Genomic DNA, 27,935 nt, shown 5'->3' with positions numbered 1-27,935 from the left:
TTCTTAACCTGGGGGCCCTGAAATTGGGGGTAAATGTGTAAGAGCACTTATTGGAGGAGAAAGACACCATCCAATACAGCAGATTCCCAAAAGGGTCTTATTACCTACCCACTAAGGGTTAAGAATCACCTATGATCATAATGGAGAGGCTAGGAGCTTGAAAGGAAAGCTGTGACCCATGTGGGCTGCACGGAGGAGGCAGTAAATCACCCAGGCTCTTCCAAGATCCAGTGGCAAGGAGTGGTTCTCCCCGGACAGTCAGCTAATTGTCAGACTGCCTTGTTCCCACCCACGCTTGCCAGCTGCTGACTGGAGCTGCGGTCGGTGAGTCTTATACAACGCACAGATGTTGGTTCTGTCCACCCAGTATGCATTCTGCAGCCTTTTCCTCACAGGTGGTTTTTCTTTAGGGAACCACCCCCTCACTCCCAGCCCTTGAGGTTTGGGGAAGCTGATCCCAGCCCCTACTCGAGGGTAGCCGCATGACCCAGAACCGGCAGAGGCAGAGGGTTTGGTTCTGGGATGGACATGTGACTCAAGTCAAAACAATGGGAGCCAGACTAAGCTTTGGCTGAAACTCTCTCTTCTAGTTGGAGATGGAAGCCCAGACCGCTGGGAGTCGAACTGCCACTACCTGGGGAGAGTCTGCCCAAGAATGAAGCCGACCCAAAAGAAACCAGAGCTGAGGGCAGAGTTGGAGCTGGGACCCAGCTGTCCCTGAATTCAATTCACCCTCCCAACTCCCCCGTTACACAGGCCAATAACGTGCTTCTGTACGAAACAGCTGAGATGGGCTTAAAACCCAAAGGATTCTGACTCACCCACACAGAGAAAGGTCGCACTTACTTAACCACAGACCCCCCTGAAGCTGCTGCCCTCCTGGATTTTGAAGACCCTGGCCTGCGGGAGAAACTCTGGCTTTGCCAGAAAAGAAGTAGAACCATGCCTGGAGCTCACATCGCGTGTGCAGTGTGTGTGCTGGGGCGGCAGGGGTGTGTGCAGAAGCACAGCTACAGAAATGCACCACATTGATCTAATAGTCTACTTTAGACTATAGGCACAAGCCCATAAACAACCTAGATGCCCAACAACAGGGAATCAGTGCAATGAAGTATGGTCCATCCCTACAATGGAAGGCCTTGAGAGCCATGAAGAACAATAAGATTGAAGGGCAATTAGATTATATGCACTGATATGGAATGATTTCCAAGATACACTGTTAAGTTAAAAAGGCAAGGTGCAGAACGAGATTATAACATGCAACTTAGGTTAATAGAAAATAAAGTCTCTATCACTTTCTTATGCATCCCCACCTCAAATGAATTTTTCAGTTAACCTACAAATACCAATGCTTCCCAGTCTTATTGGCCAAGAGGACTGCTTACTGTCTGTGCAGGGATAAGGGCCCATACTCACAGAGCACGGCTAGAAGCACCTCCAGGAACCAGAAAAAGCCGATGCCTTGGGAGAGGGGTGCTGGGAGGCCAATGGTATTGGCAGAGGTGGGAAGAAGGCTTCCTTTTTATTACATACCCTTTAGTACTGTTTTGAATTTTTTTCCTTTTGTTTTTCACCGTGTGCATGATTTTATTTACCAAAAGAAAACTGGCGAGGCCCCTTTCTGAAAGGCAGGGGAGATGCAAGCGGAGGCTCTCTTCAAAGGCCAAAAGGAGGTGGAATTTGGAGGGACAGGACCTCCAGAGGCTATGTGCCCTCTGGCCAAGCTGCTAGGCCTCCCTGAGCCTCATCCACCAGGCAAGTGTTCCTTGAGCACCCACCACGTGCCAAGCAGTGCAAAAGGCCCTGAGGACGCAGCAGTGAGACACACAGAGCCTGCCCCATGGACTCTGCAGTCTGGTCTCAGTTTCCCCATAGTATTAATACTGACCCTGGCCAGGTTTCTGCAAATAGTAAATGCCTGACAAATCACTGTGAGTAAGGCTTTGCCAACCATAAAGCTCGAGATGAATGCTGCCTCTGACTCCTGGGGAAAAGCTGGTCCCACTCAGTGCTGAGCTCCAGCCCCACGAACGGGTTCTGCCTTCCAGCTCCTCAGACCAGAGCCAAGGGGACAAGTCCTCACCCACGAACCCCAGAAGCAGATGCCAAGCAGGCCCTCCAAGGTTGAGAAGGCTAAGAAGGCCCCAATTTATGACACCAGGAGAAGGTGCACCAATCCACCTACCTGGGAGACCCGCCATCCTTCCCATCACTGACCACAGCAGTGGCCAGCCTGGGCCTCCTCCCTCCAAGCTCAAGGGAAGCTGTGCCTCCCAGGAGCAGGGTCTGGAGAGGCCCCAGGGAGGTTTTCACCAGTGCCTCCTGGGCGCAGAGCTCGCCTTCCACCATCACCTGCTGCAAATAGCCCCTTCCACCCGCCTCGGGATGGGGGTTAGCCTGATGCACTGCAGTGCTGCATCTCCTCCGCTGGTCCAGAGCTGTGCTATCCAGGCAGAAGCCACTAGCCCCACGTGGCTATTTAAATTTACATTTAAATTAACTCAAATACAATATACTTAAAATTCAGCTCTTCAGTCCCAGTAGCTGCATTCAAAGCACTCAGTAGCCACAGGTGGTTAATGGTTCCCATATTGGACAGTGCAGACATAGAGCATTTCCATCATCACAGAAAGTTCTATCGCTAGGCTAGATATCCCTTTAACATCTCCCTCCTTCCAGTTATAAAAGGAGGGGCCTGGCCGGTCTTGAAAAAGAGACCAGGTATCAATAACTGTCAGCAAAGTTCCAAATCCACTTATAGGGGGTAAGGCTCCACAGCCATAGGGAACTGTGCAGGAGACAGAATCACTGACTGAGAGCGTGTCATGAGTCAGGAACTGTGCCGGCTTCTCCACTGGGCCACACACTCGATCCCCACCCTTCTACAGATGGGAAGCACCATCCCTCCCTCTGCCCTAACCCCTCCAGCTCCCTCCCACCATCACCTTTCCTACAGAGTCCGGTCGCCCAACACAGAGAGGCTCTGATTCAGAGGGCTTGCAGAGGGAGGGGCCCCTAGGTCTCAGCATTTTAAACAGCACTCGGAACTTCAGATGTAGGTGGTCCTCGGGCCGTACCCTGAGTCCATCCCAGCCCCACGTCCCCTTCCAGCCACCGGCTTCTCTCTCCACCCCTTCCAGAAAAGCTTGTCCCGAGACATATAGCTGATTCACTTTGTTATACAGCAGCAACTAACACAACAATGTAAAGCAATTACACTCCAATAAAGATGTTAAAGAAAATAAAAATAAAAATAAAATGTATTGGCTCTTTGAAAAATACAAAAGTAGTACATGCTCATTGAGAAAAAAAAAAGTCAAACAATGTAGAAATATATAATGTGAAAAGTGAAATTCCTTCTCTCCTCACCACCTCCCACCACTTCACTCCTCAGGGAAACAGACTTTGACAGTGTATTATTCCAGATCTTTCCATGTGCACCTGCAAATATATAGAGACATAGGCCTGAACAGACCTTTGTATAGTGCAGAAAACGGGGCCACATTACACTGATGTTTTGCTCTTGCTTTGCTCATTCAACAGCATCTCAGGGCCTCCTTCCTATCAGCCTGTGGTCCTCACTCAACCTGGTTTTACCAGTTGCAGAGAGATCCATGGAAAGGCTACACCACTGTTTATTAGCCTGTCTCCTGGTGATGAATATTTGAGTTGTTACAAATTTTCCTTCTTCCAAATAATGTAGCCATGGATGTTCTTACAAGTATGTGCATCTGCTCCCGTGTAAGTGTTCCCCAGTCCCTTCAGGACCCATGCCAGTCTCACCTCGGCTGCCATTCCACCACGACAGCTCCTGTCAAACCGGACGGTGACCATCAGGACCCTAAATCCAATGGACACCTTTCAGTCCTTTTCCTTACTCAGTCTCTCAGCCGTTTCTCTCCAGGAGACCACATCCTCTCTGGTACACTACTTTGATGGCCCCCAGTCAATCACACCTCCCAGTATGTATGCCCCTGTGTAATCCCTTCCCCTAAACCTGGGCTGGACCTGTGACTTGCTTTAACAAAGAGAATGTGGCACTGCCAATTCCACGCCTAAACCTAAAGAACCTGGCAGTTTTCACTTCTGCACTCTTGGGAAGCCAGCCACCGTGTAAGAAGTCTGACTACCCTGAGATCGCCATACTACGAGGAAGCCCAAGCTAACCAGTGGTGAGGGCACCTGGAAGAGAACTGAGGCCCCAGACACACAAGCCAAGTGGATCTGTGGCAGGTGGCCCCTCGCTGTTTGAGCCAACCCAACGATGCACATGGAGCTGGAGATAAGTTGCCCCTGCCAAGCCCTGCTCAAATTGCATAATCTTAAGCAGATCATAAAATATCAAGTCAGTGAGTTTTGGAATAATTTGTCACACAGCAAAAGATAACCTAGACATCCACCTTTTCTTTACTACATGCTGAGAGGAGGAAGCAAAGGGCAGAAGAGATCACAATAGATACCTAATAGCTAAGCTGCGGCCACCCCCAGGCTCAGGATTCCCAAAACAATGTTCTGTCCAGAAAGATTTAGTTGCCAGGGTGCAGCTGCTGCTTGTCATGTTCAGAGGCTAGTTTCTAAGGTGAGAGGACACGGGGGTCCCCAAGGGCCCTCTTCATGCCCTAAGCAAATGGAGTTGATGAACAAGACAGCAACCATGGCAATCCTGGGAGAATCTGTTCTCACCAAAAAGTCAACAAACCAAAAGGCCCTGAAGCCAAGAAAGAAAACTTTGGCACAGAGAGGTTAGGGAACTTACCCAAGGTCACACAGCTAGTGAGAAGCAGAGCTAGATCCTGAAACCAGGTATTCAGACTCAGAGTCTAGACCAGTGACCAATCACCAGTGTTTTCTAACACTTTGACAGTGACCCACAATAAGAATTATGTTTTATAATGGGCCTCTGTATATATGGGTTTGGGTATAGATGTGTGTTTAGATATACACATATCTATCTATAAATAGATCTATCTATTTATCAGTATGGATACCCATGTCTGTATGCCCATATCTATCTATCAATCATCTATAGACATGGTTATCCACACCTATAAACTAAACAGAAAGTTACATAAAGCAATATTTACTATTACTATATAGGATATTCTCTCATATTTTTATTTTTGTCTATTTCATTTTTTTTTAATGCTGCTCACTACATGGATTTCATAAGCCATGAATGGGGTTATAACATACTGTTTAAGGAAAAAAAAAAGTCACCTATAATGATTTAAGATAGCTCTAAAATCAGACTGATCTGAATTTGAATCTTGCTAGAACAAGATTCCACTTCCAAGTCAAGTGACTTTGGGTAGATTTCTTTAAAGCCTCAGTTTCCAGGACTTCCCTGGTGGCACAGTGGTTAAGAATCCGTCTGCCAATGCAGGGGACATGGGTTCGATCCCCGGTCTGGGAAGATCCCACATGCTGCAGAGCAACTAAGTCCATGTGCCACAACTACTGAGCCTGCGCTCTAGAGCCCACAAGCCATAACTACTGAGCCCGCGAGCCACAACTACTGAAGTCCACACTCCTAGAGCCTGTGCTCTGCAACGAGGAGCCACTGCAATGAGAAGCCCGCGCACCTCAATGAAGAGTAGCCCCTGCTCGCCACAACTAGAGAAAGCCTGTGCACCACAACGAAGACCCAATGCAGCCAAAAATAAATATATAAACAAATAAATAAATAAATATTTTTTAAAAGCCTCAGTTTCCCCAGCAGTAAAATGGGGATAATAATAGTACCTGCCTCATAATGGTGTTGTGAGAACTGCGTGGTAGGGACAGCTCTGGGCCCAGGGCCTGACATACAGCAGATACTTAATGCTGCACCTATGGTTCAGCACAGGGCTCAGCATACGCAGGCACTTAATAGTCACACTGAGGCTGCCGTCACAGAACACTGAGAAAGGAGGCACATACCCAAGACTGACCGGGGCAGGGGCTCCTCGGAATTTCCAGGGCAGGGGAGCAAGATAAGTGGTCCCAGCATGCACTGAAAAGGCAACCTCGTTCCTGGTTTGTAATAGTTTTCTGACATCATCTTTTTGCTTTTGAAGTCTATCTAGATCCCTAGGGGAAAGAAGGGTAAAACAAGGTCAAGGTCAAAAACTGCCCTGTAACAAGGTTACCTCTGGAAGCCAGGCCTGGAGTGGCCTCAGTACCCCAAGGTAGCACGCCCAAACCTACACAGTGGAGCCGCGGTCAGCCAAAGCCTCCGTGAGGGGGGCCCACCAGCCTGTGCAGACTTCTGCAGTTAGAGATACACCCTGGGCCTGAGCCCATTTGGGAGGTTCTGGTCTTCCCCAGCCTCACCTGTAGCCTGAGGGTGGCCAGGCCCATCCTGCTGCTGACAGGGACTTTTATGCTCTGCCCTACCCTCTCCAGGGCCCCAGCTCTGTACTCAAGCTCAAGGCCAGGGGCTTGGGCAGCACGTGGCAGACCAGCCAATCAGCTCCCGGCTGACACTACTTCATGGGACCAGGAGGTTCTCCCCAACCTCCCACCCAGCCAGAAATGAGAGAAGCTGGAGCGATCGGACATCGATAAAAATAAAACTGTGGGAGAAGATTTGCAGCAGGTGGACAAAGAACCAAAACAGGTTGCAACATAAAGCATCTCGTCCCGCAACCCTCAAGAGCTACCCACCCCCGGTGCTGGACCGCGTATTTCTGCCTGAACAACTCAGAGACTGGATTCTGTCCTAAGCCAGACACCCAGAAGTGGGTTGAAGACTCTCTACTTGCCAGTGGTGCCTCCTGGCCTTTGCACTTCCCAAACCCTTTGAGATGTTTTTACTAAACCTTTCATCACCTGGCTATTTATCCTTTGGGTCTCAACAACTTAACTCCCCAGTCCAAAGTAGAACCCTCCTCATTCTCTCTCACCACGCCCTGTTCTTCCCCTTCATCACATTTAGCGCACATCTGGGTGATCATCAGCTAACCACACGAGAAAGCTGCAAGAGGAGGGGTGACGTCTGCTTTATTCTCCCTGATTTGCCAGCATGAACTCATTTCAGTCCTCGAACAACTCCATGAGGTAGGAACCATGACTACCCATTCCACCAGATGCGAAAGCTCAGGATCAGCAATGAGCCGTCACATGGCCCAAGGCCACTCGGCTGGGGAGAGGTGCAGCGGGAACTTGGACCCAGGAAGTCTGATTCTGTTCTGAAAGCTCTAAACACACTCTTGACACCTACTACGTGCACACGCTGGGCCTCAGTATAAAGTGGCCCAAACCACATCTATACTGTACTTACCCCACCTGCCCTCCCATCCTGTTCCCCGGCAACTGAAACATACTATCCATGACTCCCCAGCACCCAGCCTTGGCTTGGACTGTACCCTCTGCCTTGGAGGCAGCCTGAATCCGCTCTCCCTTGGCTGGGCTCAGGACTTAACTTGCTGAGCTCGTCTCCTCATCTGTACACAGGGGAATAATACATGTAAAGAATGCATGTAAAGCATTAGACACTTTTAATATTCCCTTGTATGTACTATTATCACTAACATATTCATACCCCACCAAAACCTTGTAGGTCTAAATCAACAATCACAGGCCAGGCCAAATCCAGCTGTCTGGGTCCACCCAAAAAAAGTGTTTTTGAAAAATTTTATGTAGTTGACGATAATTTTTTTAATTAGAAAAATTTCACATAAAAATCCAGATGGCTGGGTTCTCTTAATGATAAGAAGATGTGGTAATACCAGGGCCACATTCCCACATGACAACAGTTGGCTGGGGCTGAGGGACGCTGTTCTCTTGACTCAGGGCATGTGCTCCCCAGGGCACCCTAGTCCCCCCACCTCCCAGGTTTCTCCCTCCCAGCCTGCTGCGTTCATGAATATGACTTCTCTGGCCTTTAGATTCTGACCCCTGGTCCCAGTCTTACCATCCTTAGAGCTATACTGACATGCCACCTCCTTCAAAAACACCTCCCCGAATCTCCATAACCCTGTGTCTCTTCCTGGCCTTATAACTGTAAGAGCGAACTTGTATTGAGCACTTCGGGTGCGCCTGACATTACAACTGTTTTACAATTTGAGTCCTCACAACTGCCCTATGATGCAGGTACTATTATCATCCCTGCTTTACAGATGACGAAACACAAGCAGAGTTGATTATTCTATTGCCATCCCCACCCCCATCCATTCCCCACCCTCTCTGTACTGCCCTGTGCCCCCAGGAAGCTGACCCTGTGGGCCAATTCACTGGAGCTTTCTGGCCTCTGGCTTCTGAATTCAGCCAATGGGAGGCCCCGGCAGGAAACGGGAGGATGCGAGGAGATGGGAGTTCGGGTACTTCTTCTCCACTCCCTCACTACTTCTGTCCCGTGTCTCTGACTGTGGTTAATCCTCCATCTTTATAGCTTCTGCCTGGTCTCCACCCATCGTCAGCTGTGGCTCCTACAGGGATCCAATCCAAAATACCCAACATTTCCTCCCCTGGCCCTTTCTACCTTAGGGGTGGTAACAGCTTCCCACTGTTGCCAGGGACCATCCGTCCCTGGGTACCTCAACCCCCCATAAAGTATCCCTGAACCCTGCCCATACCTCTGGAAGCTAGTTTCATTTAAACTCTCTGGAGTGCATCTGTTTCCCACTAGACCCCTGGCTGACAGAGGTTCGACACTATGCCCAAGGTCACACAGTTAGAAAATCGTGCAGCAGGATCTGAACCCAAGACATCGGGCTCCAAAGTTCTCACTCTTTAAGCACCACCCTACATCGCCTGATGTCCTAATCTACTTCTCCTGGTCCTTCACCTCCTTATGGCCTCCTCAAGAGTCCCCTGGGTGACACTCGAGAACCAAGCACTGTGACTGGACCAATGCAGACCTTCCAGAATCTCTCACTGAGCCCACAGAATACAGAATACTTGATTCCTCTTTATCCTCCAAAGTATTTTTACAAGGGAGAGCCCATCCCCACATTCCTTCGTCCCCCAGATCACAGGGCTCACCTCTTTCTTGCTGGCCCCTCACACAGGCCCTTCACACACTTGTCTCCCCTCTGGACAAAGACCAAGCTCCATAACATGGCTGAGAAGGCCCCCAGGCCCAGGCTGTGACCTCTCTTCCGCCAACTGAACTTCAACCAGCATCTCAAATGAACCACCCTCTTCTCTACAGGGCTTTCTCACATGTGGCCAGTCTGTCCGGCAAACACTCATGGCTGTTACATGTCCTCTCCCCTTGCCTTGCTCACCACCACCCCTCCCCCCATGCACCTTTGGGCTTAAATCACAGCTCTTCTGACACTACCTCTGACCTTGGACCAGTTGGTACTTCCTGCTCTAGAGCCCCCAGAGCATCCTCTAACATTCCCTGAACATTGTCTTCATTATTCAAGAGCTACCTTCCCAAACCATGAGCCAATCAAACATGAATATCAATGCAAAGTAAAATATTAGCAAATCAAATACGGCAACATTTTAAAGCAGCAGTCTATCAGGGCAAAGAGGGATTTAATTTAGGAGTGCAAAGAAAGTTGAACACTAGGAAATCTAGTTATGTAAATCATGCATACAAATCATACATTATATTAGCAAAGAATCACCAGCTCCATCAACACCCCAACAGCATTTGATAAAATTCAATAATTATTCCTGGTTTTAAAAATCCTAGCAATCCAGGAGATGAAGAAAGCTTTCTTAACTAGACAAACAATGAACATCATACTTAATAGTTATTAATCAGTTGAGGAGATTCTAACCAATGCAATAAGATAAGAAAAACAGATGAGAGGCAAAGATGAAAGTTTAGTTCCACTAAGCTCCAAGTTCTATGAGGCAGGAACTATGTTCTATTCCTCATAGTTTCTACAACATCCTACCCATGCTCAAATATCTGTAGAATGAACAGCCACCCAGATTAGGTCTGATTCCTACTAAATGTTCTCAAAGCACCCAGCACTTCTCCTTTGAGGCATAAATCACAGCTTAGGTTGTGTAATTTGTTTTTAAAAATACTTATCTTTTCCTACTGGAGTGTAAGGTCCATGAAAACCAGGACCACGCTCTACTGACAGAGCAAATGTATACCTGGCCTAAAGTAAGTACTCAATTTCTATTGCACAGATGCATGAATGACTTGAATAGAATGAATTTAATACATAGTTTCTAAATTATAATAAATGATTTTATCCTACTTCTCAGCCAGAAGATCCAAAGCCCAGAGAAGGGGCGGCAGGGGGGGGATCCTTCAGTTGATGCCACACCGCTGTGAAGCCCACCCACTACCCTGGGATCCTCTGAAAGGCGTCAGCCACACACAAACCGCAGCCCACATGGCTCAACAAGTAAGGAAAGTGAAGCCCAGAGCAATTCCTCGGAGCCCTCTAAACAAACACACATACAGGACGCACCCTGGAGGGCAGAGCGCCTGGTGAGAGCTCCTGTGTGCCGCCCTTCTGGGTCTAAGGATGACTTCAGTGGAGGGACCTGAGGCTTCCCTCGCGAAGCCCCGTGACGGGTACCCACATGAATAAAGAGCCCCCTCTGCTTTCCCGGGAAGTTATCAAAGAATTACTTATGTCTCTGGAAATGCTTGTTTGGAAAAGGTTCTCCAGCCCACCTGGGCTTGGCAGGAGCGGCAGCATCCCCAGGCCTGCCCTCTGGGGAGGGATCAGGCTTTCCCTCCAGCTCCTGAAGGAACTCGGCCATTTTTCATGCACAGAGTCTGAAGCCAGCCATAAAGAAGCAGGCAGCTTCCCAGGATAAACGGAGCACGGTGACATCAAAGACTGCCTTCCAGATTAAACAACTGAGGCCTTCAGCTCTCTCTGGCGTTTCTTCCAGGATATTCTGGGCTTCTGCCTCAGTTCTCCCTCGGATGGAATGGCAGATATTTTGTTTGTGAGAGTCTGAATTTTTTCCTTCCTCGGGGAGGGGGTGGGGAGGGAGGAGGCAAGGGGAAGGGAGGGGGAGAGAGAGCCAGAGGAAGAGAAAGAATGTCTGTGAGAGACAAGAGCCACAAAAAGAACATGCGTGAGTGGAAAAGAGAGCGGTAAGTCAGGGAGGCAGCCGGAAGTTCCTGCTTTGGAATCCAACGAGCGACCTAAAAATTCCGAAGTTGTGAACCTACAGCCAGTGAGTGAGGCTGCGAGAACCCCTCGAGCAAGGAGGACTGAGGGGTGTCTGACTCCCCAGTGCCTGCAGATCTCTTCGTGGGCCCCTGCCTCTTGCCCAGAGTCAGGCTGCATGCCCCTTCCTCAGACACACCTGGTAAACTGAGGCAGGAGACCCTCCTCCTTCAGGCATAGGCTCACAGCAGTTCTGGGGCAGGATGGGTTCTCTCTGGGACTGGCTTGTCACTGCCTCTTGCCCCCTGGTTCTTGGGGTGCCTCCCTCTGCCAATCCCACCGCTCAGGCTGCCACATCCCACCACGGCTGGGCTTCTGACCCTCCTCCCTCGCAGGGCAGCAGGGGCCGCCCCTCCACCCAAACAGCTGGAGTAATGCCCCCAAGTCCCTGTGCACGATGCTGCATGCAAATCAGCCCTGCAGAGCGCGCTGGCGGCTGGGGCAGCAGGTTGGCTGCCCACCTGGCTCCACCCCACTCACCTGTCCAGAGGGAAAGGTAGCTCACACGTGCCAAGAGCCACTAACATGGGGGGCTTTGCAGAAAGAATGAGCACCAGAGACAGTTCCAGACCCCACAGGCTGCAGAGCCACTTGGAGCCCACAGTCCCTTCTCAGGGGCCCAACCCAAGCACCACGCATTGTCCACGGACACTAGCGAGCAAGGGGTCTCCCCAAGCTCCCACTGCACAAACCCATCCCCTCTTCCCACACTTTCTTCCTCACTGCCTCAGCTTCTCAGGAGTGTTACTGTCTGCCAATGTGCCTGTGGCCACGCTTATTCTTTGTCTCCTTTATTAGACTGGAAGCTACAGGAGGACAGGCACCACAGCTCTGTGATTTGCCACTGTAGCCTCAATGTCCGGCACAGCTAGGGAATCCATAATTAATAACGATTCATTATTGATCATAATTAATTAATAGCTGAGTGTCTGAAAGAAAAGGTCTGATTCCACTCTTCCTTTTATTCCTACTTCCAGCTCCACCAGGCTGGGGAAGAGAATCTGGGGGAGGAAGAGGCAGGGATGGTGACTTAATCTATCTCCATTCATTCATTCATTCATTCATTCAGCAAATATATCATGAGAGCCCACCATGTGCCCCAGGGCTGCCACAAGGAAGATGGACTCCTCAGAAAGTGATTCTTCCATTGCTGACAGCTCAGCCTTGCTGCTTTAAGCCCTCAAAGGGACAGTCTGGCCCCTGAGCCCAGGGGCCCAAGCTTCCTGTTATGAGGAGGAATTTACTCTGTCTGTCTATCACCCACCTTCTCTCCTCACTTCTGACACTCCCACTGGGTGAGGGGATGGAACATTCCCCAAGGCTAGGAGCTTGTGGGACACGCCGAGGTTGTCTCCTGGTTTAGCTTCCCCCTGAGTTTGTGACAGTTTGTACAAGATATGAATGTAGAGGGTCTGTTCCTGAGTTCGAGGGACACAACACACACACAGCCTGACTCGGGGAACCAGTGTGCTTCTCAAAGAAGAAAAGTTTCATAGGGAGGATAAGACACTCCTCGAAACCTCCACCTGAGACCCCATCACAGAGATGCATTAAAGTACCCAGAATGACACCCTTGCCCACCTCCCACCTTCCTGAGGGATCCAGACCTACCAGAAACCAGAAGCCCCACCTGGCACTCTGCCCAGCTCCAGCTTGCCCCAGCTCTCCTCCCCATTCCCCAGGGGTCCAGAAAGCTGCCAGGTGGGGCTATGAAGCTGGCCTGGCAGAGGGCACCCTCCGTGGAGAACTCAAAGAAGCCAGTGAGTTGAGGTCCAAACGCCTCCACTAGCCTCAAAGCAAATCATCTTTTAATTCTGAAACACCAAATATTTAATTTATGCTTTACCTCAAATGTCAAGTCCACCTCCCGGCACATAGCTTTGAAACCACGTAAGGAGGCCTAACACTTTCCATATGGTGAAGACATGGGGCCTTTTAATTGTGCCAACTGGTATCATTCAAGGGTAATTCCCCTGGAATCCGGCACTCAGGCAGCAGCTGGGCCGGCCTCCAATCTCATCACCCAGCTCCATACATCCCCACGGGCTCCAGCAGGGCCTGCACCCTCCCAATCTTCCCCAAACATCAAAATGCACTAGGTGCCCCCTAATCAAATTACCAAACCGCCTGGCAGCCACCTTTGATCCAGAGGCAGACTTGCCTGCACCGAAGCTCTCAGCCTGTCTCTTTAGGCAGCTCTGCCATAAAAGAACAAAAGGACCAAACTGGGGGGTGGGGGAGGGGAATGGTCTTAAATCCAGTTGTACACATTCATATATGCACACGTGTGCACACGCTGCAGGAGCGTACACAGACACGCAGATCCTGCTTCTCTGAGTGTTCTCCTATCAGCATCTCTGTGTCCATTACGCTACTCCATCCATCTACTAGACTTGTTAATTTCACCCATTATATTTTCCAGAGCCAACATTTTCAATCGGTTTTCTTTTGTAACTGCCTGTTGCTGCTTCATGTTTCTAATATCGTCCTTTATCTCTGAGATTATTATGCTTATTTTAATTTCTAATTGTTTAGCACATTATTGTCTGGCATACAAATTGTTCACCTATCAGTCATCTTCTGCAGTACTTTGTACAGCTCACATTTCTCATTATTTTTCTCCTCCAAGCTCATATTCCCTTGAAGTTCAGCATGTACCCACTGAAAGGGCAGAAGCCCGAGCCTGTGTCCCTCCAAGTGAGGCTACAGAGTATGGGGGAGGGGGAGCCTCTGGTTTCATAATATAGGCCCCCACCTCCACCTCTCCCAGGGCCTCAGGAACCTGCCAGTACCTTTCTCCCCACATTCTACTTTCAGTGAAGAGTTATCTGCCAGAACCCTGCCAGGGATGAGCATGTTATTATACCCATTTTGCAGAGGAGCTAATTAAGGTAGACAAGGTAAAATGGCTTATACAAGGTGACAAGCTATTGTGGCCAAGACTGACCTCATTTAGTTTTGTATTCGGGAGGGCAGGCGTGGGTTAATTGCCGGTGAGGTCACCCTCTCATATCCCAGGATCTTGTATGAAACTCAGACCCAACTTAAACATTTACTAAGCTACTCAGGCTCCCTCAGAGAGGAAGAGGGCAAGCAGGGGCCCCTCATGCTTCTGCCTGCCCCACAACCTGCCTCATCCCAAAGTACTCGGCAGCCGGCCAGAGTGCCACCTCTCAGGAATGAATAAATGCGACCCCCTCCAGGCAGATGTTCTGGTGTGGAACTTAACTGCACATGGCTTCCACTGTCCTAGAAAGTACTCCAGAATGGGAGAAAACCAGCGTCCACACCAGCCGGCTGGCAACTCTACAGGGTTAGGAGGAGGATTAAGTTAATGTAAGCAAAGTGCTTGACACACACAGGCGCTTAATAAATAGTAGTTATTGTTGCAATAAAAATGCTGGTTGGATGAGCCACGAATGTGTCCCCCGCCACTTTGGTGAAAGGCCGGGTGACCGAGTGGACACAGAGGCCAACCCCAAGACGGGTCTGGGGCTGGTGAGGGGGCCTCTGCCAGCCCTTGGAACTCAACACAATTTGGAGCCCACGCCCTCCTACATCCTGATGAGATAATGGAAGAACCTGGAGCCACCCTTTCCGTGCCACTGGAAATCACAGAAATTAAACAGACCGAGCGTTGCCTACTGCTATCCTGTTCAGTATCTCAACGTTTCCCAAATTTGGGGCATTCCGTTCTCATTCACAATTTTGACCAGTTGTACTTAATATTTTTCTCAGAATTGACTTTCGACTATCTCTTTCCACTTAGCTTCCTCCTAAGCAATAATATCTGCGAATTCAAGGGGTTTATGTCGCAGTTATTTATTTTTTTCTGGTAAAAAAAAAAATGTAACTATTAAGATAAGAAATATTCCTCCAGGTACCACTTGAAATCACCTCACAGGCCTCCACAGTGCAGCTCCACACCCTGGGCTCACCCTGACTTCTCCCTGGGCCATCCCCACCTCTGCAGGCTCAGGAGCGAGGCCAGCGGTGGTGGGAACCCAGGCACCCAGGTCCCAGTCACCAAGCACAACTCTCAAGGCAGCAGAGACTCCCTCCCCTTAATATGTTGGATGGCAGGTCCCACGCTCCACCACCCAACATATGTCATGCTGATGGCTCTGTGTCTCACATCTTCAAAAGTGCTTTGAACAAACACTAATGACCCCTCAGCATTTCTCTGAGAGAGGGGGCTGGGAAAGGAGGGGGCAAGCACCATCCCATGCTGTCCTCAGCTGGGGGAAGAAACCAGGCAACAAAATTCCGTGACTTTACCAAAGCCACAGTCTTAAGCTGGGGCCCCCTCCCTACCCTCCCTCATTTCCCCCAATGGCAACTTTTACTGGCTCACATTCCTCTTGCTGGGAACACTACTATTTAATTAAAAACGACAGACTTTTGTTTTCCTCTCCTTCCTTCCTCCTCCCTCCCATCCTCCAGGACTGGATGCCAAGGAGACCTACCAAAAACATGCGGGTAACATTTGTTATGGCTTTGAAGATAAAAGTCAATTGAAGTAAGCCCTCGCTGTATTTCAAGTTTCCCCTAAAGCATGGAGCAAGCTGCCTGGCAGTTTAGGAAAGAAAAAAAAAAGCGGGGGGACTGCAAATAAATGTCATTCTGCAGGAATACTTTGTAAAAATAAACAGGCTGAAAAAACCCAAAACTTGATTAATGGAAATCCACTCAGTTGGCCTCTGTCTTCAGCTGCAAATGCATTTGTTCATATGGCTAAACCGGATCATTTTCATTGGGCTTTAAATAAATAAGGAGATCAAAAACTAGAAATGGTAGGGGAAGAAAGGGAAGTTTGTAGTTCTGTTTTTAAAGGGCCCCAACTGCAGTGCCCCCGCCCACCAAGTTTTGGCCTTTCCCAGGGGACAGCAGCTCCAATTCTAACCCAGCCAACAGATGAAGAGAAATGGAGAAGAGAAGGCCCCCAGCTCAGCAGTGGCAGTGGAGGAGGAGATGGGAGCTTCTTCCAGATGCAGCGGTTATTTCATACGTGCACAAGAGTCGACTTTATCCACAGGCCTCACCTCCTCCAACGGGCTGCACCCAGTCCAGGTCCCACCACCAAATACGCACACACACACACACACACACACACATCTGAAAAGTCCACTGGCCCCTCCCCAGCCCATGGACAAGACCAAAGAACTAACCAGACCTGAGACTCAGTCTGTTCTCCTCTAAGTTAAAAAAAAAAAAAAAAAAAAATTAAATGTCACATCAAAAAGTTGATTCATCCTTTGATCCTTGGCTTGCTCGAGTTCCACGCAGACCATCTGAAAGCCCTGTGCAGAGTTCTGGAGCCCATAGGACATCTGTGAACACCAGTGCCAGGCCAGGAGCTGAGGCTGGACTCACTCACTCCCCTGTCACATCTACTGCTCCCCTAGGAACAACTCCAACCTCAGGGACCCACTGGGGGAAGGCTAGGGGTAGGCCCAGGCTATAGCAGAATGAGGCCCTCTCTCTCCTTGTGGGCCAAGCCAAGGGGTCTCCCAGATCTCAGTACCCCCCAAATTCTGCCCGCCACCAGATCACAGCCGGCTCTACTGGGGCTGCAGGGCAGATGGTACTGATGAACGTCACACACTTGGAACACATTCAGAGACCGGCACAGTCCTGCCTTCCATCCAGACACCCCCAGATGCCTTCCCTTTTCCCTAGCCCCAACTCCAAATCCACCTTTGAATGCTGGCCACAGAAACAAGGTAGAAGTCAGAGCAGGCCCCCCCAGATCCCTCCAGCGCAGACAAGCTTCCCCATCAACTGGACCTGCACCACCACATCACCTAGGACATTTCCCCCCGGGCAGCCCTCTGCCCCCAACTGAACAGGAGACTGCCACCTGTGTCACCAATAAGGTTCCCCAAGGCAGGGGGTGTACAGGGTCATATTGGTGGGGCAGGGGCAGCTGAGAAGGGATTTCTGGACTTAGAAGCTGCGCCGAGAGGGTGCTAAAGGTTGGGGTGCGGGGGGTAGGTATGGAGACGCATCTCTGAGGTTGAAAGGGACGTAGGTGGGGATCGTACCCGCGTTCCTCTGCCAACGGTGCCAGCCGCCCGCAGCTGTCGGGATCCGGAGCTGCCACCCGGGCAGCGCTGCCTCCCAATCCACTCCTCAATGCCTTTCCGAGCCCAGGCGGCGCTCGCAGCGAAGCTGTCACCTGAGGCGGGGACGACACGAAGCCCCTGAGTCTGGCCCCTAGGCTGAAAGTTACCCGAGAGAGGAGAGAAAGAGTGGGCGAGGCAGAGGCAGCAGGGACCCGGAGGGTGTTGGGAGCCGCGCACAACCCGAGAGAGGGACGCAGGTAATCAGGAGAAGGTAGTTCAGCGAAGCCCCAAGAGCAGGGATCCAGAGCGGAGCCAAGGGGGAAGCAGGACCCCAGGAAAACGCGTCTGGGGATCAGAAGAGCGAGCGCCAGAGGCCAGGACTGCGGAGGGGAGGGATGAACACGGGGTGAGGGGAAGAGGGGAACTGAGCGTCAGGAGAGGGGGCGCAGGAGCCAAGATCTCGGGAGAGGGGGTTGAGGGCCAGAAAGAGAGGGCGCAGGCTCTTGGAGAAGGGGCTTAGGAGCCTGAAAAGGGGGTGCAGTGAGTGCGGGGTCGGGGTACCGCAATAGGAGGGGTTGAGAGTCAGAAGAGAGAGCACAGGATAGCGGGGAGGGGGTAGGATGGACAGAGGAGGGGACACAAAGTCTGCTCCAAGGAGAGGGTTTGTGGGACTGGTGACTGGAGTAGCGGGTGGGGGTGGCCCTGGTAATAAGATCCGCGGGCTAGGCCATTCCGCCGCCGTCCGCGGTGCTTCCCAGTCTATCCCCCCCGGTCCGTGCCCCGCGCGCCCCTACCTTCCGGGCTCTCCCTGCGCTTGCACACGGCGGCTGCAGGCACATCGCGCGCGGCGGCGGCGGGAGCCGGAAAGAAAGGAGAGGCAGAGAGTTAGCAACCGCGGGGGCGAGGGCGGCGGGGACCAGGGGGCCGGCACGCGGGCGGGGACACTGACCCGGCTTGGAGTGAAGTTTCCCCATGCTGGGGGCGCTGCGGGAGGGGGCGTCCCTAAGCCATGCGCCCGGCCCGCGGGCCCTGCGGCTCGCCGCGCCGCGCCTCGCTCTCCTCCTCCTGGAGCAGCCCTGAAGCCGAGAGTATCCCGAAGGGTCGCCGCGACACGATCCTGCCGCCGTCGCCGCGGCCGGACTGACGCCCGGGCGCGCCGAACCCCCAGCCCGCCGCCGCAGCCTGCGCCTCCCCGCGCGCCCATTGGCCGGGCGCGGCGCATCAAAGGCGAGGCGGGACGCGGAGGGAGAAGGCTGTGGGCGGGGCCGGCGGGCTGTGGGCGGGGCGTGGAGAGGCGCTGTAGGGCTGGACACAGCGCCCCCCTCCAGGCTGCGGTCTCTGACCCGGGCCGGGGGCTGGGGACCCGGGACTGGGGACCGGGGGTGGGGGGGTGATGGGAGGCGGAGGAGCTCTGGCCAGGAGGAGTATTGGAACAGACACCCCCTTGGGTCCTGCCCGCTCTACAATAACCGCTCCTCTGGCTCACGGGGCTGTGCGTTCCCTCCGCTCTATTTTTCCTGGCAGCGGGCAGGAGGACTCAGCGGCTCCACTTTACAGGTGATGAAACTGAGGCCGGAGAAGAGACGCTGCTTGGAGCGCCCGCAGCGTTGCCCCTTCCGTTGCACGATCGGACTTTTGCAGAAAGTGTTCGCTTATTACCCGCCCCGTGCCCGCCCACCTTCTCCTCCGACTCTTTACGTTTTGATTTGGTTGTGCAGGAGAAGCCCCCACTGAGCCTCCGGCCAGCTGTGGACCCAGCCAACTCCCGGCGGCTACAAGTGTCCGAAAGCCACGAGTTGCCAGCCAATCGCTGTCCCCGCATCCCGGGGCCCGTGGGTGCCCGCCGGGGGTCGGGGCGCGCTGCCAGCTGTGCAGCCCGGAAGGGGGTAACCGCTGGGTCTTTGATCTTCCTTGGTTTCCGCTCCCCGCTGCAGTTCGCCAGACCAAGGGCTTGTTTGTTTTGTCTGGGGAGGTCTCTGCGGAGGGGAGGGCGACATCAAGGGGTTCCACTCCACCTTTGTGGTTCTCAGAGAGAACGCCTGCTCTTCTAGGGACGCTGTGGGCCTGTTAAGTTCGTCCTAGTACTCGGTAGCCTAGGCGTGGGAAAAGAAAACTCTGTGCTAGGACTGAATTCTCTGTGTGAGCCTCAGTTTTATGGTCTGTAAAATGGAGGCTCAATTCTGCCCTTCTTGCCAACTCCTTAGAGGGGCACTGCCGAAAAGGAAGATAATGTGAGCAACATATGTAATTTCCAAATTTCCTAGTAGCCACGTTTTTTTAAAAAAGTAAAAAAGAAACATTAAACTTATTTTAATATATTTTCTTTAACTTGATATATCAAAAATGCTTTAATTTCAACTTATAATGAGATATTGTACATTCTTTGTTTTGCACTGTTTAAAATCTGGTGTGTATTTTATATTAGAGCACATCTCAACACAGACGGGCCACATTGCAAGTGACCAATAGCCATAGGTGATTGGTGGCTACTGTATTGGACATCATTACTCTGGAGCATCTATGTGTCTCAAAAGGATATTGGGGGGCTTCCCTGGTGGCGCAGTGGTTGAGAGTCTGCCTGCCAATGCAGGGGACACGGGTTCGAGCCCTGGTCTGGGAAGATCCCACATGCCGCAGAGCAACTGGGCCCGTGAGCCACAACTACTGAGCCTGCGCGTCTGGAGCCTGTGCTCCGCAACAAGAGAGGCCGCGGCAGTGAGAGGCCAGTGCACCGCGATGAAGAGTGGCCCCCGCCTGCTGCAACTGGAGAAAGCCCTCGCACAGAAACAAAGACCCAACACAGCCAAAAATAAATAATAAATAAATAAATAAATTTATAATTGCTTGTTTAAAAAAAAAAAAAGGATATTGGGAACTGCATGGCCCTCCAGAGTCATAAATCCCTTCACCCAACAGTGTCTTACTTCCATTCTCCAAACTTGCTTTCTACACACCCATTTGTGTGGAAATGAAGGCTAATCTTATAAGCAGGTACATTAACGCTCATAGCAGGCTGGTTTCATTTGAGGAGCGCTGGGACCCCCCAAAACATTATTATTGTCCATGTTATATTGCAGTTCTCTATTCAGTACCTACTGTGTGTCAGCTATTGTCCTAAGTCATGTATAACTCTTACAACCACTGTTTGATGCAGGCTCGTACTTATTCTACAAAGGAGGGAACTACTAGGCTCAGAGAGGTGAAGTCACGTGCCCAAGGTCACACAGCTAGTCAATGACCTGGTTAGGAACTGAACCCAAGCCTCTTGATTCCATTGCCCGTGTTGTTTTTACTACATCAGGCTGTCCCAACACAGTCCAAACTTAACATTCCACCATTAGAGGCAGACTCACCCATCTGGAAACAAATACTGATTCAGTGCCAGCTGTGTGCCAAGCACTGTTTTAGGCACGTAAGATACATCATTGAACAAAACAAACAATCCCCACTCTCATGGATCTTGCACTCTACTGGGAGGAAGACAGAGAAGAAACAATAAACATAATTGAACGGGCAAACAGTATGGTAAGTTAGAAGGCATCACCAGCTATAGCAGTGGTTCTCAACTGTGGGCAGTTTTGCCCTTTGGGGGAACATTTGGCAATGTCTGAAGGCATCTAGCAGGTAGAGGCTAGGGTTGCGGCTAAACATCCTACAATGCACAGGACAGCCCCCCAAAACAAAAGAGTGATCCAGCCCCAAGTGTCAATAGTGCCAAAGTGAGAACTCCTGAGCTGCAGGAAAATGGAAAAGCAGAGCAGGATGATAGGCCTCAGAAGTAGGAGGGAGGTGGGGGGCTCTGTGTGTCTGAGTTCCGGTAGGAGCTTTCCTGCAGACCCCTCCAAAGGAAATGGAATTCGGTTGGGAGGTGCTCTCTGTCTCTCTCACCCCCGCCCCCCGCCAGCGCCAGGGTGCATCTAAATCAAAGCAAAACTCTGAGCGGTCTTTCTCACAGTGCTCAGAAAGTTGGTTACTTCCTTAAACCGGTCATGGCTTTCTTCTTGCATGAGAAAAAAGTATCCCCTCCTCCCCTTGGGAATTTCTTTTTACAGTTCAAAAAGAGATAAAAGCAAGAACTAAAACTCTGCAGTTACCAGTTTTAAGTCTTGGGGGAAGTAAATCCCAAATGTCCAGCCCAGACGCAAAGGCCCCCCTCCACCTTCAGCCTGGCCCTTCCCAGCCCAGCAGGCGCCTGGGATTTCGCTGCTATTGGAATCGTGACACGCCCACCCCCACCAACCTGGCCCTGGGGGGAGACACAGGAGAGGTGGGCCTGGCAGTAAAACCTCAGCCTGTCCAGGGCTCTGAGGAGGGGTTCCCCAGGGACCACCAGCCCAGTGTCCACCTGGGGTGGCTATTCGGCCTTTGCCGGTTTCCTGCCGCACAACTCACTGTCTTTTTATGTGTTTTAATAATTTATCTGGCCCACTTCTTGGGCTGTATACTTACAGTGACACATCTTTTTCTTTGAAGATTTCCCATCCTGTAGGGGAGGAGAATGGGGAAGGAAGGCAAGGAAGAGATAAGAGAGAGATTATAACAGAAACGGGTTTCATGGGGCTTGAGATTTAGCAAGGCTGGTTTAGGTGAAATCTGTTAGACGTGGAGTTGGGAGGTTTAAAAAAAAAAAAAAAGAAATCACCCTGGTTGGCTGCCCCACACTTAGCCCCAAGATAAGCCATCTGCTCTGGCTCCCTTCAAATGCCACTTCCTAGAGGAAGCCCTCCTTGACCTTCCCATCTGAAGAACTCTGACCACTCTGAAAGAGCCAAGGTCCCCTTCCCTCTCTCTCCACTTGGCACTCCTTATTTTTTAAGGATGGAGTTAAATTTCCCTCCTAGAGTTTGGGCTCCTTGAGGTGGGGTCTTGTCTGACTCACATCTCTAGATGCAGTACCCAGCATTGCCCATAGGAGGTGCTCTATATGAAACAAGAGGAACCGGCCCAGTCCCATCTCTACCCTGTGACGCGTTGTGATCACTAAGAGGGTGGGAGGGCTTCCAAGAATGTGATCTGGGGTATACTGAAGAAATAATGAATGCCCAAATTTTGCTGGTCCCCCCTAGGTCCCGGGCGTTGCTTCATTCCACAGGTCCCTGGTGAGTTTTGGCATTGCTAAGTGCCAAACCTGGTTTGGGTGAGAAGAGGAAAGTTAAACTATCCTGCATGAAAAAGTCACAGGAACTTTCAAGATGGCAACCAGGAAAGGGAAGGAAAGAGTGGCAAGGGAAAGAGTATGAGAAGAGAGTGATGAATATAAGTGCCTAAGAGGGGGCAATGCAGTGAGATAGGGGCAGCCGATTCATTTTCCGGACAGTGAAGTCTAAAATGTGATTGGCAGTTGTCACTTGCTCTGCTTTGTTCTGTAATCGCCCTTCATCCCTCCAAATCTTGGCAAAATCCTAACCACGTCTTTGGGGTAGTGGCAGAGGACAGAATGAAGGAACCAGAAAGACAGCCCAACATAGATCATTCGTAGGGCAACGGGTCACAGACAGTCTTCCGAGTGGAGATGTTCATCAGGAGGAAAAGATGGGAGCAAGAGGCAGCCGGGGGGAATGCCAGCCCCAGCATCAGTCCTTGGAGATGAGGTGGGGGGAGGCTGGGCTTCCCCCAGGACAAAGGGTAGGGTCCTCAAGCCACTCTGTTCAGGTGTTAGAGGAAAGACTCCCCAAAGACAGCTACTTGAGCCTAAATGAATTGCATTTTTGTGCCGCCGACGCTTCCCAGGTCAAGGGTGTTTCAGCAAGTTCAGAATGCAGGCTTCCCAGGTGACCTCGGAGGAGGGAGAGAGCCAGCCCGGCCTCATCCTGCCCCTGCTCTCCTCCAGTCCCTGCCTCTCTGCTTCTCTCCAGGCTCCTCTGAGAAGCCCTTCCAGTCACAGCACCACTCTGTCTACTTCCCAACTTCTTTCACAAAAGGGAGAAAGAAACTCCCATCTTTTTAAGACTTTGTTTTTCAGTTACAATCTGGGCCTAATCACCCGGATGCACACAGTCTGCACATCCACAAAATAGAAGGAAGCGTCCGGCACTATTCACTATTTGCTGAAACGGGTTCCACTGAACACCAGAATTGTGAGATGCTCTTATTATGTGAAAGAAAGGGCTCCGTAGGAAACTTTGGGCAGCCCTGGCCTAGCAAATGGAGACAGGTTCCTTTTCTGCAGGACTTGTCAGAACCTTCAGTGAGTAGCGAAGCTTTGTGATTCTCCAAGAGGAGGGCATCCTAAGGAGTGTTTTTCAAACTCACTGGACCGGGGAATCCTTTATAAGAGGTGCAAGTGAAAACAGATGTTCATGGAACATGCTTTGGAAAATGCTGGACTAGGTGACTTCTAAGTTTCCTTCTAATCTGAAATTCCAAGTACTAAATCCAGGGACCTAGCCTAGGAGGGTGACAGGAAGGAAAGTTCACTGGGGACAAAGGCAGTGTGGGGAGGCTCCCTGAAGGAGTACACCCACGTGTTTATGATGTGCATTTAACATGTCTCAGAACGCATACGTCCACCCCCAGGCCTCTGAGCAATCAGACACCTCCCATGCGTGAGGCTCCATGTGGGGCTTCTTAAGGCCAAAGCTCAAGGCAAGAAGGAAAAGCATCACTGTTACAAAGCTCATGGTCAGTTTGCCTGCCTCACCTGCTTTCCCTTCAAGTTTAGCCTCCCCTCCCGCCTCCTCCTCCTCGGTCTCCATCACCACCGCCACCTTCTCCTTCCATCCCACAGAGCACAGCTTCAGGGTGGCCCTGCTGCCATGTTGGTACCGCATGACCTCTTCATCCCCTGGCCACAGCTGATTGGATGCCTGACCCATGAGCCTGACCAATCAGGATCTTTTTGCAGAATTTGAAGAGCAAGGCCAAGGGCCTGGGGTCTGTTTGCTGGTGGTCTCTGAAGCTGAAGGGCTCCGTAATCCCAGAGGCTGGAGCAGCTGCTTGGGAGTCCATGTGGGCTGATGAACAAGCAGAAAGAAGCAGGAGTAGGAGCAGTCAGAGACAGGCAGAGACAGTAAACCAGGTGGAGAGAGATGCACAGACAGACAGACACACAGACTGTCTTGGTCCCTGATACTACCTGTTCCCATCTCCTAGCCTTCCTTGTTAGTTCTGCCTGTATGTTCTGTTCTGACCTTGGGTCCCTGAGAGACCCTTGGTCCCTCTGTTTTAGGCTGGGGTCAAAGAACCAAGATGAAGGTTCTCTGGAATTTAATATGCACATGAATCCCCTGGGATCGTGTTAAAATGCAGTCTGGGGTGGGACCTGAGAATCTGCATTTCTAACAACCTCCCAGATTAGACTGATGCCCCTGGTCTGTAGACTGCATTCGAGGCTCTAGAAAGTGAAGGCTTCTCAGCAGCTACTAGGGTTATAGAACTTGCTTCTTCATTGAGTAAGTAGCAGTACTGGGCAGGAGAAGGAGAGACAGACGTCAGGGAGGAGGGACCTGAGAAATAAAGATGTTCTCTGTTATTAAGTCATTCAACAAAGATTTGTTAAGGGCCTAATTTATACTAGGCTGTTATGTTAACAAAACAGACAAAAATAAGTTAGTGAAATATATGGTGTGCCTATGGGAAAAATCACATAAGAAAGAGGGAGATGAAACACCAGGGGAGGGGTTGCAAATTTAGGTAGAGGGGTCAGAGGGTAGCCTCTGAGCAAAAATGTGAAAATGAGGAAGGGAACCATAAGGACGCCAGGGGAAAGCAGGTCCAGGCAGGCGGAGCAGCAAGTGCAAAGGTCCTGAGGTGGGGACATGCCAGGAATATTTTGGGAACAAGGAGGCCAGTGGCTCTGAAGCAGAGAAAGTGGGGGGGAGGGGAAGATGAGGTTGGGAGGTGACAAGGGTAGATCATAAGAACCCTGTGGGCCTTGGCAAGGGCTTCAGCTTTACTGGAGGGAGATAGGCGCCGTTAGAGGATTGTGACCGGGAGTGAAGGGGCTGCTGGGTTGAGAGCAGAGTGTGGATGTGGATATGGAGCTGGTGGCAGGAGACCAGGCAGAGGCAAGGAGACCAGCCAAGAGGAGATGGCAGCAGCCCTGGCAAGACATGACGGTGACTTAGACCAGGGTGATGGCAGTGGAGGAGGTGAGAGGTCGGAGGCTGAATGCATTTGGAAGTTAGTGGCGACAAGTAGCTAATACACTGGCATGGGTTGGGAGAGAAAGAGCAGAGTTAAGGAAGTTGCCAAAATCATTGGCCTGAGCCACTGGGAGAAGGAAGTTGCCATTAACTGAGATGATGAAGCCTGCGCGGGGAGCTCTCTGCAGAGCAGGGAAGCTCAGGGCTCAGTTGCAACACGTTACTTTGAGAGGCCTTTTGGGTATCCGAGCAGCCAGATCAAGTAGGCAGTTGGATCCATGCGCCTGGAGTTCAGAAGCTGCAGGTCGGAGACCTACACCTGGGTGTCCTAAACCTCGAGAGGGAATTTAAAGCCTGACGTTGGATGAGATCCAGTGAGGAGAATGAGTGCAGACAGAGAACAGAAGAGGGCCAAGGATAGAGCAAATTTAGGGACTGGCAAGTATCTGCCCGTCTCCTCGGAATCTCAGTGGCTCCGCGACTTCTTGACCCCCATCCAGTTTACATGGGCTGCCCTCCTAGAGAACCCCCTGCTCAGTAAACCCTTCTCACACCTGCTCACCCCACCCCTGAAGCCCTAACCCATCCCCCCCCACCCTACCCCCACCCCCCCGCTCCCCAGAGCAGGCAGGATTCCTGGCTCAGCATCTCAAGTCTCAAAGCAGTTCTTTGTTCAAACCAGCCCTAGAGATAAACGAGACAATGTGCGTGAAGCGCTCCGGGCGTCCAGCTCAGGACCCGGTGGATGCCAGCTGTCTCTGATGAGGCGCTTACAGCAGAACACCCTGCCCTCCCCAAGTTAGCCATGCCTACGCCTGCCTCACACCACCGCGGGCCTGGTCCACAGTAGGGGCTTTAGAAATGTTCGCCGTAGGCAGGAATGACTGAGCAAACGGGACAGTCTGACCAGAGGTGACACCGTCTCCCACGGCATCTCCCGGAGTTCTCCAAAACCCCCTCCCATGTCACTTTTGTTTCTTCTGACTCGGTGCCCAAGAGAAGGTCGCTGCCTCCCTATTGCTCCAAGCAGCTTTTACCCGCATCACACCAACCCCCAGCCAAGGCAGGATGGCAGACGGAGGTGCTCAGACACCCCGCCACCATCATCCCATCTCTCTGAAACCACTGGGATGAGTGTTTTCTTCTCCACAGAACGGAGAATTCTCCACTTGCATCTTCCAACAGAGAGCTGGGGTACATCTCCACCTGGCGCCTCTTTTAACATCATTGTCTGCGGACTTCTCTGGGTGACAAGTATCTTTGTACTGAGCCCCCCTCCTCGGCCCCTCCCTCTCTCCCTGGGTTCTGATTCTTTCTCACAGGCTTCCGTCTGCACAAAGGGACCATTGAGAGGCAGGCCGTGGGACGCCGCCTTTGATCTGGGGTTCTAATAACGTGTGTATGTTTGTGTCCCAAAACAATGCAGCAGCCTCGCTGGATGGATGGAGCCGGGGTGGGGAGGGGGGCGGGGAGCAGAGGAAGAGAAAGTCAGCAGGATGGTTACAGTGGAGGCTTGGCCGTGAGCATCAGCACGTTGGCTGGCACATTTGGAGAGAACCTCTGCTGAGTCTGTCTGGTGAGGTACACTTGTTACGCGGGCAAAAGCCCTGGCACGGCCATGATTTGCCAAACCCAGACCTGAGAAGTCACCGGGACTGCCCAGGAGCTCCACAGAGCTAGCGGCCATGGGTTCACCAGGGGGTCAGGAAACACAAAGGAGGGGTTTGGACAGGTAAAGCTGGTGGCATCTGCCTAGTCTAAAGGGACAGCTGCAGCTCAGCGCCAGCCCAAGGGCCCAGAGTTGCTGGATCTTTTGATTTTTCAGGAGTAGCTGCAAATCCAGGTTTCTAGGTGAAATCTCCAAATTTTAAAATATTGGCAGCTAACTTAAAAATTTTTAGGTCATAGTGTAGGCCAAATGAAACATGTGCTCCTCCTAGGATCCAGCCCCTGGGCACCAGTTTCACCCTCTGCTTAGGTAAATTCATCCAGAGAAAATGTACATTGGAGACAGGCAAGGTGGGGGAAAGGCAATAATTCAGACCAGGCCCAGACTCTCTCCAAAAGGGGAAAAGAGGGGACATGATGGCAGAGTGGCGCCTCCTGCCCCAGTGTCCCCCAAACACCCTCTCTGCCATCAGCATTATTCCTCCAATCTCCCGTCAAATGGGTACCAAGTCCCTCCAATGTGCCAGGACTGGGCTGGGTGCAGGGGATACAGGAACGAATCAGAAAGGACTCTGTAAGTCCAGGCAAGCAGACAGAAGTATGGCAAGCTAGGCTGTGCTGAGGGCTCACTATTGCCAGGCTCTGTGTGAAGGGTTGTATGCATTTTGTTACCTCACAGAATCCTTACAACCCCCTGGGGAGGAGGGACCTATGATTACCATCCCCGCTTTATAGATGAGGAAATGAGCTCAAGAAGAATAATAAAACTTCTCAACAAAGTGACAGAGACTAGGTTCCCCACTGCCTGCCAGCTGAGCCCTTGCCTGTGGCCACTACTATACACTGACCTGCAAGATGGATCACCCAGGTTTATGCCACATAACTCTTGGTGCTGTGCAGTGTGTAACCTGTGCAACTGTACATGCCAACCCTGTGGTAGAACAGACAAATTACAACAAATTAAATGTTCATCAAAGTATATATAAAGCCCAAGAATGCTGAGGCTGGGGTCTCCCCTGAGAACCTCTTCCCAG

At 51.3% G+C, this 27,935-nt stretch overlaps 1 protein-coding gene and 1 long non-coding RNA gene across 6 annotated transcripts in view; one reads left to right on the top strand and one right to left on the bottom strand.

Moving 5' to 3' along the window:
* The window catches only part of NKD1 (NKD inhibitor of WNT signaling pathway 1), an 85,636-nt gene extending 67,285 nt beyond the window's left edge, over positions 1 to 18,351 (bottom strand). For 3 of the 5 annotated variants that reach the window (XR_014256904.1, XM_082438412.1, XM_082438409.1), the window contains exons 1-3: positions 18,099 to 18,351; positions 17,944 to 17,976; positions 17,129 to 17,262 (exon numbers count right to left, since the gene is read on the bottom strand). Coding sequence is in view for 3 of the 5 variants with exons in the window: in XM_082438412.1 (XP_082294538.1) it covers positions 17,129 to 17,262; positions 17,944 to 17,976; positions 18,099 to 18,123 (192 nt within the window). In the remaining 2 variants the exon portion in view is untranslated. Of the gene's footprint in view, positions 1 to 7,324; positions 7,425 to 17,128; positions 17,263 to 17,943; positions 17,977 to 18,098 lie in introns of those variants that run through there. The other 2 variants (XM_082438410.1, XM_082438413.1) reach the window with 2 other exon arrangements.
* LOC309648989 overlaps positions 1 to 27,935 on the top strand; it is a 1,142,769-nt gene that overhangs the window by 1,101,334 nt on the left and 13,500 nt on the right. The gene's annotated exons all lie outside the window — the stretch shown is intronic.

This window comes from Balaenoptera physalus (genome assembly GCF_965194825.1).
Source record: "Balaenoptera physalus genome assembly, chromosome: 19".
Lineage (NCBI taxonomy): Eukaryota > Metazoa > Chordata > Mammalia > Artiodactyla > Balaenopteridae > Balaenoptera > Balaenoptera physalus.
This window is presented reverse-complemented; position numbering and strand designations above follow the sequence as displayed.